Raw genomic sequence first — 14,573 nt, 5'->3', positions numbered from 1 at the left:
GGGCTGTGCCCCCTGCAACTAGAAAATGGCAACTGGACCTGGAGCTAAGCTGTGCCCTCCACAGCTAAGACTGAAAGGACAACAACTTGAAGCTGAACGGCACCCTCCATAACTAAGATTGAAAGGACAAAAACTTGACTTGGAAAAAAAAAAAAGCCTGGAAGTACACACTGTTCCCCAATAAAGTCCTGTTCCCCTTCCCCAATTAAAAAAAAATGTTTACCATATAAGTAAAATATTTTAGAAAATCTGATGGTATAATTTTGTCCTTTTTCTCCTTGCCTCTCCGTCCTAACATTAGAAAAAAGTTCCCAGATTTAGAACCATGTTCAGTAATCTGATCCATCATCCACGATATTCTCTATATTGGAGCAAGGCAGATCCCGTGCCATCGTTCATCAGCCGGGAATGGAAAGGACATGGGGAGAAACATAGAGAAGTCCTCCGGCAACTTGTCGCGTAAGTGTCAAGTAGCTTCAACTGCTGCTTTATGTTCTTCATGAATGCATTTTTCTTATTAAAATACTTATTTATTCTGCATTATTTTAAAATGTACAATTGTAATGTTATACCTAGGCCATTGACCCCAAATTCTCTCCCTTAACCCCTTTGACCGAAACAAGCCTGATTCAGGAGCAATGGTTATAGGTTTATTGGTTAGTAGATGTTCTCAGAAGGTTGGCGTGATTTAATATATACATATATTAAATGACATCTTGCCACCAAAGATTGAGGTGACTGAATTTGTTATTCCTTTGGTCCCTCTTAGAAATTGCAAGTGTACTTTTCTGCTAGTATCTAAATGTGTTTTTTGGAGACTTGTAGCCAAAGCACCTTCAGAGACAAGTCTCTTGAATTCCTTATTCTTTTAATTATATTTACAAGTTATACCTAGTAAATTAAACAAAAATTCTACCCTTCAGCCTAGACATAAAAAGTTGCCTTTTAAAACTTTGTTATTCTCATGTGCTATTAATTAAAAGTGGGCATTTCTTTTTTTAATGTAGAATTTCATAAATTGGCTTTTTTCTTCACTTCTTGTTAGCTTCTGGTTTCCTGGCTCAGGGAAAGTAATTGTATCTCGTCTGAGATATAGATCAGTCAGATACGTGTTATAGAAGATTTTGCTCTCAATCCGAGATACCCTTGTATCTCCTAATTTATAGAGATGGAAATATTAAATAGAAATTATATTTGGCAATTATATGTTAGACTTGAATGTTTTCCTGCTTCGTTTTAGAACTGATGCTTCTTTTAAGATTCCTAAAGAAGTTTATGAAGATCCTGATGTTACTGGAAAGAATCGCTATAAGTATTTTGAAAGGTAAAAAGTAATTACTAATGAATATGAACCCTGATATTATTAGAGAACCTCTTTATGCTAATGATAACAGCTAGCATTTTTAAGTGCGTGCATTGTGCCAGGCAACATATTATTAATTTTCACAACAGAATGTAGTATGAGATATATTATCCTCATTTAGCAGTAAGGAAGCTGAAACCAAGACAGGAGCAATAAATTGTTCAAGCTCATGTAAGTTAGCAAGTAGCAGAGCTGGAATTCCAACTGCCTGACTTCAGAGGTACTAAATTGCAAATAAGAATATATATTTGAGAACAAAATGAAGGCATCGTATGAAGTGATATAGTTGAGACACCATGAGAGTCATAATGCAGGGAAAATTGTTAAATGTGAGCAAATAGATGACATTGCTCTTTCTGTGAATGTTGTCAAAACCAACGCGGTCAAAACATTCACTTTGTTTCATTTTGTGATTAATACTCACGAGATTATCATATTCTCAGATCAAATTAAAATAAGATGAGGATTTCCCTGTAGGTCTTATCTGAGTTAGAAAAAAGTCTTGATCTATACAAGCTTCCTTGAGAAAGTAAATTTGTAATCCACGTTATTATTTATGAACAAACTCCTTACGGAAATTTTATGATGCTGACTTTTTCAGAGAAATGTTAAATTCTTTACATAGTAAACTCAACTCCTAGACGTTTTGGAGGAATTTTTTAAAAACTAAATCATTGGGAATTTCAGAATGCCTTAGGGAACTTGAGAAGTTGCTGGGAGCTAGCTAATGACCAGCTGAAGCCCAACCGACTATAAGGCACTGCTTCTCCAAGTGTATCTTGTTTACCATCTGTAGAGAAAACACTGGAATGTTTATTAAAAGTGCAGATTTCACTGGCTCTTATAGCCACTGATTCTCATGGGCTAGACTTGGGAATTTGCATTTTAAACAAGAATGTTCCTGTTTCTCAATGATTTTGTATGTGTCAAAAGTTTAAGGGTTACTGATATACAGGATATTCAAATTCACTGATTTTAAGGGATAAGTATTAAAATTGGAAGAAAGCTCAGAGTGCACATAATTCAAAAGTCCTACATGTTTGTGTTTTCCTTTCTCCCCCAGGCCTTTCCTTCCATTCTACCAACAGGTGCCACTCAATGTTGTTTTTGCAACAACCAAGTAAGTAACCATTATTTTAAAACTGTTTTTTTCTAGTTCATTTTTTTATTGTTTGTTTCCATATTTGTTTCCAGAAGATAGCTTTCTAAATCAACATTTTTCAAACTTTGAATCACAAACCATTAGAATGTCATGAAATCTGCTAGTGGGTCACGAGCAGCATTTTGAAAAATGAAATAGAATTGAAAATAACCAAAAGCATCAGACATATTGAAGATAAGTTGTTTTGTATTTATATTTGTTTTGGATAGATATATACATATATATAATGGTTATGATGTTCAATGTATTTCTTATTATGAGTTATGATAAAAATAAAAGGTGAAAAATCCTTTAATGTTCTCTTTTGCTTCCCTGAAACACACACTTAGTTTTTTCACATTTAACATAACACGTTTTTTTAAACATTTTATCAAGAAAACTAATCAGTCATGAAATATTTTTTGAATAGTAGAATTTTATAATTTAATAATCAATTACCTAACCTATGTACAAGTCAATGTGGTATACAAAGATAAATAAAACATGGTTTCTGTCCCACAAGGAAGTAAACCAGGGTGAGAAGGCAGCAACGGACAAGGGCTGAATCTGGGATTAATCTGCAGTTCCCCAGTCTTTTGTTTTAGGATAATGCAGAAGGTTAGGTAGAATGTCCCATTAAAAATCTAAGTTTTGCTGTACTCTTTCCTGTGTCAAAACTTAATATTTCTGTAAGAGAAAAAACCAAACATAGTTATTCATGAAACGATCAAGAAAAGAAACCTTTTCTAAGATCTCAAATTTCTCAATAGAAATTTAGACAGGGCTTGGCTTTCTTTTTTTTTTTTTTTTTTTTTTAAAGAACAGAAATTTATTTTCTCACAGTTCTGGAAGCTGGAAGTCCAGGGTCAAGGTGCCAGAGGGTTGGTTTCTTCTGAGGCCTCTGTCTTTGGCTTGTAGATGGCTGCCTTCTGCTGTGTCCTCACATGGTCTTCTCTGTATGTGTGTACATGGTGTCTCTTCCTCTTCTAATAGTTGATATCCAATTTCAAAGCCTTGTGATCAGAGAATATGCATGGTATGATTTCAATCTTCTTAAATTTGTTGAGACTGATTTTATGTCCCAATATATGGTCTATCCTTGAGAATGTTCCGTGTACACTAGAAAAGAATGTATAGTCTGATGTTTTAGGATGAAGTGCTCTATAAATGTCAATTATGTCCATTTCATCTAATGTGTCATTTAAGGCTACTATTTCGTTATTTATTTTCTGTTTGGATGATCTATCCATAGCTGTCAATGATGTATTTAAGTCCCCTAGTATAATTGTGTTTTGGTCAATTTCTCCCTTTAGTTCTGTTAGTAGTTGCTTGGTGTATTTCGGTGCTCCCTGATTGGGGGCATAAATAGGGCTTGGCTTTCAAACAAGCATTTAAGGGATATGGTTACTCCTAATGATATATCATCTTATGAATAGGGTATATGTTATAAGATGTCTGTGATCCTCAAGATAACTGCCAATTATGATCCCAATTCTCCTTGGATTTTTAAAACTATATGGACACCTTTGGCGCTTCCATAGATGGAGAATAGATTGCCTGCTCTCCCCCTAGACAGAGCATCTTCGTGTGGTGTCAGTTTACCTGGGAATAGCTGCAGACTTGTTTCCCATAAAATGCTTTGTATGAGCAAAGTGGGAGCTATGAGATAAGTGGATCCCTATAGATACCTTGGGTAATTCTTTAAAAGCAGGCTCACTGAATCACCTGCTTTGGAGGTCTTAATTACATCAGGTCTAAAAGTTGTTCAGTTAATTGTGGGGAGTTCTGAGGTCTACAGTGATGAACTTTGGACCCTCCCTCTCCTTCATAAATAACTGTGACATAAGGGATATAGATTCCCTCTGAGAGTTAAACCAGTTGCCACTCTGGATAGTCTCTATCTTTCTTAGACATGTCTAAAGAATGAATCAGTATCCCTGAGTGAAGTTAACTCTGGAATTCTGGCAGGGTTGAGTGTCTGAGAAGTGAGGATAATTTCACCTTATGTTAGCAGGGATGCGCTTGTCTGGGGGCCCGCTGGGGACCACTTCTCTAGCCACACCCTTTTCATGGAGTCATAACTTTGGATTCTTTGGATCCTCTGGGAGAAGAGGATAAAAAGCTAATATTTTTTTAAAAGTTCAATGGTGGTTTCCAGTTCCACATGTAAGGAGCTTAGAAGTTGCCACTCTGTCCTAACAACAAGTAAAAAAGCTGAAAAAATGGAAAAATTAGTAATTTTTCTTGGATCCATAAGAGAGAGTAGGATGAAGGGCAAACAGCTGCTCCAAGGTCAGAGAGACAGACCGGCAAATACGGGGAGTAATAGCTTCTCAGAACAGAGATTCATGAATGGAAACTGCCCTGGGAACCAGTCCCAGGTAGGAAAACCTGAACTATAATTGACAAATTGCTGGAGGCTCAGTGTGGAAAATTCTGAGAATCAAAAACTCGAGGGAGACCCAGTCATAGGGAGTTCCCACAACCTTGTGAGATTTACTTCCAGGAGTTCAACCACATTCTTATAATGAATATTAGAGAAAAATCCTCTCATGCTTCTGGCAGGGGAAAAGGAAAAGAAACCATTTTGAAATATGCCAGAGTATTCTGTTCTTCTTAACAAGGTTAGCCCTCAGTAAAAATTAGTTAACCTGAGCCTAACCTCCTGTGGTATTACCAGAGCCTAACTGACCTGGAGGAAGGGAAATAACCAACTCCAGCTCCCTCTAGCCATCTGCCTTACCTAATGGGGAAGAAAAAAAACTGAGAAACAATTATGAAGTTCACAGTCCAGAGGCACAGGCTCACTAAAAGACTGAGACCCAATTATAGGACAATATAATGCTTCCCCTCCCCCTACACCTTACTACCATATTACTAAAGGCCTATTTACAGTAGTTCTTCTTGCCTAACACATCGTGTCTAGCTGTCAAGTAATTACAAGGCATACTGAAAAGCAAAAAACATAATTTGAAGAATTAGCATAAGCATACGAACCACACATGGCAGGGATGTTAGAATGATCAAACCAGGGATTTGAAACAACTATGATTAACATGCTAAGGGCTCCTCAGATGGATAAGGTATACAGCATGCAAGATCAGATAGGCAATATAAACAGAGAGATGAAAATCCTAAGAAAGAACTGAAAAAAAGAAGCTAGAGATAAAAAACACTGTAACAGAAATGAAGAATGCCTTTGATGGGCTCATTATAGACTGGACATGGCTGAGGAAAAAAAATCTCTGAGATAGAGGGTATATTCATAGAAACCTCTAAAACTGAAAAGCAAAGGGAACAAAGATAGCAAAGACTGAAAAAAAATGTACAGAATATCCAAGAACTGTGAACAACTACAAAGGTGTAACATGTGTAATGGGAATACCAGGAAAGGAAAGAGAGAAAGGAACAGAAGAAATATTTGAAACAATAATGACTGAGAATTTCCCCAAATTAATGTCAGACACCAAACTACAGAGTCAGTAAGCTCAGAGAACACAAAGCAGGATAAATGCCAAAAAAGAAAACTATGCCAAGGCATACTATATTCAAACTAATGAAAATCAAAGATAAATTTCCAACAGAAGCCAGAGAACAAGAATACCTTATCTATAAAGAAACAAAGGTAAGAATTACATCTTTTCAGAAATCATGCAAGCAAGAAGAGAGAGAAGTAAAAATTTAAATTGTCTTTAAAAAAATACAAACGTTCAGTGGTGTGCATACTAACAGAACAGTATTTGTTAGCTTTGTGTAGCCAGCCCCTCTTTGTGTGTAGTTTTGTTGGAGTTGGAAGGGGAAATTTAGAAGACTATGGTTGTAGCTTATAGTGCATGGTCCTGGTGCCTGGGGTGGTAGTGGAGGAGGAAGGGCCTGTGTTGAGGGAATGGAGAAGCCGTGGCACCTGTAAGGACACCAGAGCCAGAGTGAATGAGCCTCCGGACAGGATCCAGGACGAAGCAGGGCTCACGCCCAAGAGGGATCAGATGTGGGGTCAGAAGGTTTTGGGTCCTGATTGAGGTTGGGGAGAGGTGGGAAAGAAATCATTCACTGCCCTTTCTTCTTCACATTTTACTCTTCCCTCATCCAACTGGAACGGAGAAAAAAGCATAGGTTGGGGGAAAAATATCCAATTAGATAGGAAAGAAACTGTATTAAGTTACCATAGGACTTCTGTGAAATTAGCATTTCTCCTTCACATCCTCTATTCGGACTGACCTGGAAGGATTCTAAGTCATTAGAAAGCTTAGTCAGAAGGAGTCATTAGACTTTATTGTAATCTAAGCACATTTGATATGATGGTTCAAATGTGTAATTATTTAATTTGGAAAACAAGAATTTATTCTCTTGACTTGAGCTAATGGTGTTGTAATAATATTCATATGGTCTGGAATGATATAAAGCTGATTTGAAGTTATTTCCTTAAGTAGAACTTTTGTAATAGAATAATTTCTGCTGAAAACACAAGAAACTATAAATACGATGTTGTCTACATATGTTAGAAATTCATAGCAACTGCTGAAAAATTATTTCAATATCCATTAGAATTCAGCATTAAAAAGAATTTAACGTACTGTTCCAGCACAGGTAGAACCTCCAAATAGGTGTTTCTTTCTAGCTGGCTTGGGGTGCATTTTTCTTAGAGCTAAACTATGATTGCTGTGCTCATATATCAGCATCTCCCATTATCTTTGACTAGTTTTCAAAATGGAAATCTCTTTTTTTGCCATTATATTTAGTTGTTTATTGTTCATGTAATTTAACCAGTTCTTCTACCAACTAGAAAAAATATTTTCTTTTAAATGGAAGTATACCTCTTATTTTAAAAGTAGTACATGTTCAGGTTAAAAAAAAAAGTAAAATTCAGAAAATTATAAATATGAAAAAAACATTCTCTCTGTTATCCTACTATCCAGAAATAATTGCTGTGATTATTTTATTGTATACCATCTAGGCATTTTTTTATGCACAAAAACAGTTTTTAAAAACATAAAAATGTACTTCTATGCATACTGCTGTATAGAGTGTCCCTTTTTTTCTACTTTGCATGGAATCATGGACATTTTTGTATGTTCATAAATATAGATTACTTTGTTACTGTTTAACAATTGTTATTTTAACCAGTTCTATTGATGCTGATCATTTACATTCGCAATTTTTACTCTTATGAGACTTTATGAACATATTTTCATATGTCTTTGTACACTTGTCCAATTATTTCCTAGAATAAATTCCTAGGAGTACAATTGCTGGGGCAAAAAGGTATTTTAAGGGTTTGATATATATTTCTCATTTCCCTGTTAGTTGGGTTGTACCTGTTCGTATTTCCATGAACAGTTTATGAGAATGCCTGTTTCTTTAAAACTTCATCAACGCTAGGTACTTTCAATCTTTTAAATCTTTGCTTATGTGATATAATAAAATAGCATCTTGCTGTTTTAATTTACTTTTCTTTGCTTGCTAGTTATGTCATTATCTTTTCATATGTTTTTTTTAGAAGTTTTACTTTCTATTTTGTGAATTGTCCTTTACCTGGTTTTCTGTGGGTATTTAACTGTCTTGTTGGTTACCAAGGGCTTTTTTATAGAGAGAGGCTGTTTAATTTTTATCATGTATATTGTAAAATCTATTTCCAAGTGTACCATTCACATTTTAAATTTGTTTATGTAATTTGAGGTATAGAAGTTTCAACTGAAACTTAATTCTATCGATCATTTCCTTTTATAGTTTCTGGCTTTTGAGCCATGCTTAAAAAGACTTTTCACTCAAAGATGATTTATTTACTTATGCTTCCTATTAGTACTTTTATAGTCTTGTTTTTACATTAAATGCTTTAAATTATCTGGAATTAATTTTTGTGCAAGGAATGAAGTTTTCTTCTCTTTTTCCTGCTCCTATATTTGTATCTCTGAAGGGAAACAGCTAAAATTGGCTGTGTAACTAAAAGCAAAGAAGAAAGAAAACAGAGAAGTAGCAATTCTGAATAGACTCAGAAGTAACTCAGGACATCCTAGAATCTACCTTTTTTATAGTCTGTACTACAGCCCTGCCCAAGGATGTGCAGATATATAGGCACTTTTGTGTATAGACCTAGGTTTTTATACCCCTTCCGTTTCTTGGCAGAGGTGAGAATAACAAGGTGATTCTCTCAAGATTACGGGGCGTAATCCTGGTTACACTAGATTCATAACATTGTGCCTGTCAATGTTTAAGGGGAGAAAGGATTTAGTGAAGTTCAATAATTTAATTTTATTTGATTATATGGTATAAGTGATTGTATGAGGTTTTTATTTTTGAAATAATTTTCCCTTTTAGGATGGAGCCATACACATTTCCTCCTTCTTCTGCTAAGTACCCACCCATCTTTTCGAAGTACACCGTGGGCACCCAGACTGATTATCGTGATGCCGAAGTTCAAACAGATCCGTATTCTCCAGAATATGTAGTGTGTCAGGATTCAATCCCTGAACTCTTGACCCTGGCTACTCTGACTTGGGGTGAGTTGGTAATTCTCTTGAATATTTGCAGATGACAATCCTGATAACCATGCTGGCTATTGAGTTCCAGGAAATCGAGAGCACATAGAGACAACTATGGTTTAAAATTTTGCTGTTTAAAGTATCTTGCTCAGTAGAGCTACTTCATAGACTCATACTTTTTCTGCTACTTTTGTTCAAAGAGAGCTGCACCCTTTTCATTGTAAGGAGGCTTATTGCGTGTGACCCCTGAAGCTGAAGTTATATTTTGGCTGAGCTGTTTTCCCAATCCATATTCCTTATTTTTAATTAAATGTATGGGGGTAACATTGGTTAATACATTATATAATTTTCAGGTATACAAGATTATAATCCGACATCTGTGTCTAATTATAAAAGTCTAGTTTCCTTCCGTTGCCATATATTTGATCTTCTTTACCCACTTCTCCCTCCTCCTACCCCTTTTTTTCTCTGGTAACCACCTTTCTGTTGTCTGTATATATGAGTTTGTTTTTGTTTGTTTCATTAGTTTGTTTGTTACTTTTTGTTTTATATTCCACATATGAAAAAGGAACCCTCATACACTGTTAGTGGGAATAGTAAAGCCACTATGGAAAACAGTATGGAGGTTCCTAAAAAAAAATTAAGAATAGAAATGCTATATAATCCAGCAATTCGTCTTCTTGCTTTTACATATATATATGAAAACACTTATTCATAAAGATATATGTACTCCTATGTTCATTGCAACATTATTTACTATAGCCAAGACATGGAAACAACCAAAGTGTCCATTGATGGATGATTGTATAAAAAAGATGTCACACACACACACACACACACACACACACACACACACACACTGGAATACTACTTAGCCATAAAAAAGAGGGAATATTGCCATTTGTGACAACCTGGGTGGATCTTGAGAGTATTATGTTAAGTGAAATTGGTCAGTCGGTTTAATTTTGTGGTTGCTTTGCTGACTACTCACTTTCCTACTCTCACCGTTTCTCCCACTGAATCAATTCCTTTTCATTAAGCAATCCATACTCCTTCTTTATACATAAACCTTTTTTGAGTGTATTACAGAATGCATTTTTCAACATATGTATAATATTATCTTACTCTGCCAGATTAACTTGGAATTTATCAAAGCTCTCTTGCATAGCTTATCGGATGATTTGGATATCTTTGATTTTATCTCTGAAATGCTGATATCTCTCAGCTCTTAGAAAGTCACTTTTATAATGTAATAAAATCTGGCCTAAACCTATATTATGTGAAACAATAAAAATTAATAAGAGGGACCTTTAGAAATTGTGACTTAAACTTGCCTATTAAAAAACATTCTTGGGTTGGATTAATAAAAACCCAGCAAAAACAGCTTGCTATTTATAAAATAGCACTGAAACTTTGAAAATAAATAGGTGGAAAAATGTACTGATAGCTCACCCACGGAAAGTTGATGTCATAGTATTAATATTAGACCAAAGTTAATCAGAAAAACACTAAAAGGGAAAATGAAGGACATGAAATAGTTATAAAAGGAGTCATCTACTAGAAGATGTATTTGTCATGAACTTGTACGTACCCTACATAGACTCAAATATATAAAACAAAAATTGACTGAATCACAAGGAGAAATGGACAAATCCCTATTCATATGGATTTTAATGGTCGTTTTCAGATGAAGCTGTCAAAAGTCTGTAAAGTTTAAGCAATTTGAACAAGATGATTAAAGTGCGTCACATAAAAGAATTTGTGTGTGGTAGGCCATGGCCAGACCTGCTGTAGATCTGGCAATGCATTAAGGAATTGAATGTAGAAATACTTGACTGTAGCATTGCAAGGAAATAATAATGGTTCTGGGCTCCTTTGACCTGGCAGATTCCTCACTCTACATTTATAGTCATTTGACTTATGAGAAAGACGCCACTGTAATTCAGTCGGACAAAGGAGGTCTTTTCAATAAATGGTGATGAAACAATTAGATATTCATGTGCAAAAAAACCAAACTTTAATTCTGATTCCTACTTCGATGCAGTTCCTGTAAAGAACCCAACAGGGTGTGTGTGTGTGTGTGTGTGCGCGCGCGCGCGTGTGTGTAAATTGATAACCTGATTCTAAAATTAATATGGAAATGTGAAAGTTTCAGAATTAGCCACGGCAAATGTAAAGAAACAGAGCAATATATACTTCCAGATGTAAACTACTATAAAGCTGTAATAATTAAAGAGTGTGGCATATTCTCAAAGATAGATGAATAGATCATTGTTACAGAATAGAGTCCAGAAATTAACTCGCAGATAAATATCATCTGACTTAAGACAAAGAGGACACTGCAGTGCAATTGGGGAAAAAATGATCTTTTCAATGCATGATACTGAGTCAATTAGATCATCTTGAAAAAAGTGACTCGATTCTTACTTCACACCACAAACCAAAATCAAGATGTTAAATGTGAAAGATGACACAATAACACTTTTAGAAGGAAACTTAAGAGAATATTTTCATGACCTTGGGTAGACAATGATTTTGTTACATAGGACAAAAAATGCTAACCATACAGGGAAAAATGAGAAATTAGATCACATTAAAATTAAGAGCTTCTAGTCAACAAAACACACATTAAGATAGTGAAAAGGCAAGCCACAGATTGGGAGAAGATATTTGCAATAGCTGTATATGACAGAAGACTCATAACTAGAACACATAAAGAAATCCTAAAAATCAATAAGAAAAAGACAACCCAATAGAAAAATGAGCAAGTGATGTGAGCAGGCACTTAATTCAAAAGGATTTTCAAATTGCCAGTTAACATATGAAACAATGTTCGACTTGATTAGTTGCATCAGGGAAATGCACATTAAAACCCTGATGTAGTACTACTACACACATACCAGAAAAGCTAATATTGAAAAGATTGACATTACCAAGTGGTGATAAGGATTTGTAGCAAAGACAATTTCATATACTGCATGTATATATTACAACCATGTTTTTGAAAATTGGTCGTATCTTCTAAAGCTGAACACTCATACCTCTGACCCAGGAATTTCATTCCTAGCTATATACCAAAGAGAAGCGAGTACTTAGTTCTACTAACAGAAATGCATGTGAATATTCACCAAAACCCAAGTGCGAGAAAATTCATAGCAGCACTATTCATAATAACTCCAAACTAAAAACAACCCAAATATCCGTCAACCATAGAATGGATGAATAAAATACAGCATATTCACATAATGGAATACTATATATAATAGCAATGGTAATGAAAGTACAACTACATGTAACCAGATGGGTGAATCTCACATATGTAATGCTGAGCAAAAGAAGTAAGATAAAAAAGAGTATGTACACTTTGATTCTATTTATATAGAGCTCAAAACCTATCAGAACTAAATTAATATGTTAGGAATCAGGATGGTGGTTATGCTTGTGTTGCCACGCAGCAGCCTACCGGTCTGTCTCCATGTACCTGCCCTTAAAGAAAGGAGAGTCTGTGAGACGGATCCTTTCAGGGACTTTGCTTCACCTTTGTGCTTGTACCTTATGTCTCCCTGTTTGGCCCCAAAGATGACTGGACAGTCAAAGACGGGTACGACTTTCTATGTGGAAAGCAACCTAAGACCGGGGCAGTCAAGTAGGGACCCACTGGAGAACTCACGGGGTTCACAGAGGTGGGCACAGCCCCCCCCCACCTTCCCCTGGCTAAGGAAAGCCTCAGCCTCCGTGGCTGCATTCCTTCCCAAAACCTGCAAGGGAAGAGATTCAATGGTGTGCTCGCCATCTATTCATATGCATATAGGTTTTGTCCCTTGGGGAAGTACAGACATCACCTGCAGGCAAGGGTGATTGGCTTGAATCAGTTTCCTATTATAATATATAGGATTCACAGATCTTGAGACTGACAAGCTTTATCTCCTTTACTTCCCCACCTAATTAATAAAAGCTAATGCTCTGGCCCGATTAGGCGCGTCCAGTCCTTGAGGCTGCACGTCCCTTGGCCGAGCTTTAGCTTAAATTCTACTCATGGCTACTGACTTTTCTTAACCCTGCGCAGCCCTCCTTGCTCCCCACAACCCTCATCGCGCGGGATGCGACATGCTTGAGGCAGGAAGAGATGGGAGGTAGTATGATGGGCAATCTAAGGTTCTAGTAATATTCTGTTCCTTGATCTGGTTATGTGGAATGTTTATTTGTGTACCTTTCTGCATGTATGTTATACATTAATAAAATGTGTACATGAAAATAAGTGAAAAATAGTGATAGTGGAAAAGGTTGACACTATAAGCACTAAGAAAAAAAGTATTAAGTGTTTACTATGTGCCAAGAACTGTTCCAAGTGCTGTACATTTTTAATGAAGATTAACTTATTTAATCTTCTTAATTGAATAATGAAATTTAAATCAGAAATTAATACTATAGAGCTTTGAAAAGGCAAAAGAAATGGTCATTAGGACCATAAAGGAACTTTTTGAATAAAGATTAATAATATAGCTAAACCTCTTATAAGAAACATTAAGACAAAAGATGGAAGATGCTAATAAACAGTATTAGGATTGGAAGAGGGACATAACTACAGAGTAAATTATTTAAGAACTATAAGAGAAGACTATACATATTTTGCCCTATATTTTAAAACTTAGATAAATTATAAAAATTTTGAAGATAATATATATTAATTTAAGTTGGTTTCAAGAAGATATAGCAAACCTGAATAGAATAACTATAGAAATTGAGTTGGTAAAAAAAAAAAAAAAAAGTCCTTTTAAGAGCACCAGGCCTTAACAGTTTTAAAGGTAAGTTTACCACTCCTTTAAGGAATACATAAGCTTTGTTTTATACAAATTGTTCCAGAAAAAAGAAAGAGAAAATAAAAGTTAATTTATTCATTTTATGAAGCTAGTATAACCTTGATTTGAAAACTGAATAAAGATAATACTAGAAAGGAAAATTACAGGGCCGTCTCACATATGAAGAAAATGCAAAAATTCTAAGTAAAATACCAGCAATCAAATCTTTCAGTACTTAAAAAGGATAACTTGTCATAACAAGTGGTTTAGTCACATAAATTCAAGTTTAATACAATATCAGAAAATAAACCGATGTAATTCACCATTTTAACAGAAAATATAGAAAAAATGCTTCAATAGATGTGGAAAAAGTGTTTGATAACATTCAGGACTCATTCATGATGTAAACTCTGGGATCTGAAGGAAATGTGAGTAACTTAATAAAAGGTATCTACCACAGCCTTCAATAAACATAATACTAAAGGTGAAACTTGAGAAGCTTTTATCCGTGAAGGAAACGACAATGATCCCTTCATCACCACTATTATTCAGCAATGCAGAGAAGATCCCAGCCCAGAGCGTATTAAGTTAGGCTATGACCCCTCTCCCTCAGGGACATTTTTGTATGTGGTAATGATTAGGAAGGGCTCCTGGCATTTAGTACGTGGGTGGGGTTTAAGGGATAGGCAGGCATGGATGTTAAACATCCTGTCCTGGGGGGGGGGGGGCAGCCCATAAACCAAATAACTGTCCAATATGGCAATAATAGCGCTCCGGTTAGAAATACTGAG

At 35.5% G+C, this 14,573-nt stretch overlaps 1 protein-coding gene across 1 annotated transcript in view; it reads left to right on the top strand.

Moving 5' to 3' along the window:
* The window catches only part of CFAP91 (cilia and flagella associated protein 91), a 58,105-nt gene that overhangs the window by 6,256 nt on the left and 37,276 nt on the right, over positions 1 to 14,573 (top strand). Inside the window, exons 3-6 of the mRNA XM_019729664.2 lie at positions 302 to 459; positions 1,241 to 1,324; positions 2,427 to 2,483; positions 8,820 to 9,001. Coding sequence (XP_019585223.2) covers positions 302 to 459; positions 1,241 to 1,324; positions 2,427 to 2,483; positions 8,820 to 9,001 — 481 coding nt within the window. The remainder of the gene's footprint in view (positions 1 to 301; positions 460 to 1,240; positions 1,325 to 2,426; positions 2,484 to 8,819; positions 9,002 to 14,573) is intronic.

The sequence above is a fragment of the Rhinolophus sinicus genome, linkage group LG01 (assembly GCF_036562045.2).
Source record: "Rhinolophus sinicus isolate RSC01 linkage group LG01, ASM3656204v1, whole genome shotgun sequence".
NCBI lineage: Eukaryota > Metazoa > Chordata > Mammalia > Chiroptera > Rhinolophidae > Rhinolophus > Rhinolophus sinicus.
The sequence above is the reverse complement of the archived record's forward strand: the minus strand, read 5'-3'. Positions and strand labels throughout refer to the sequence as shown.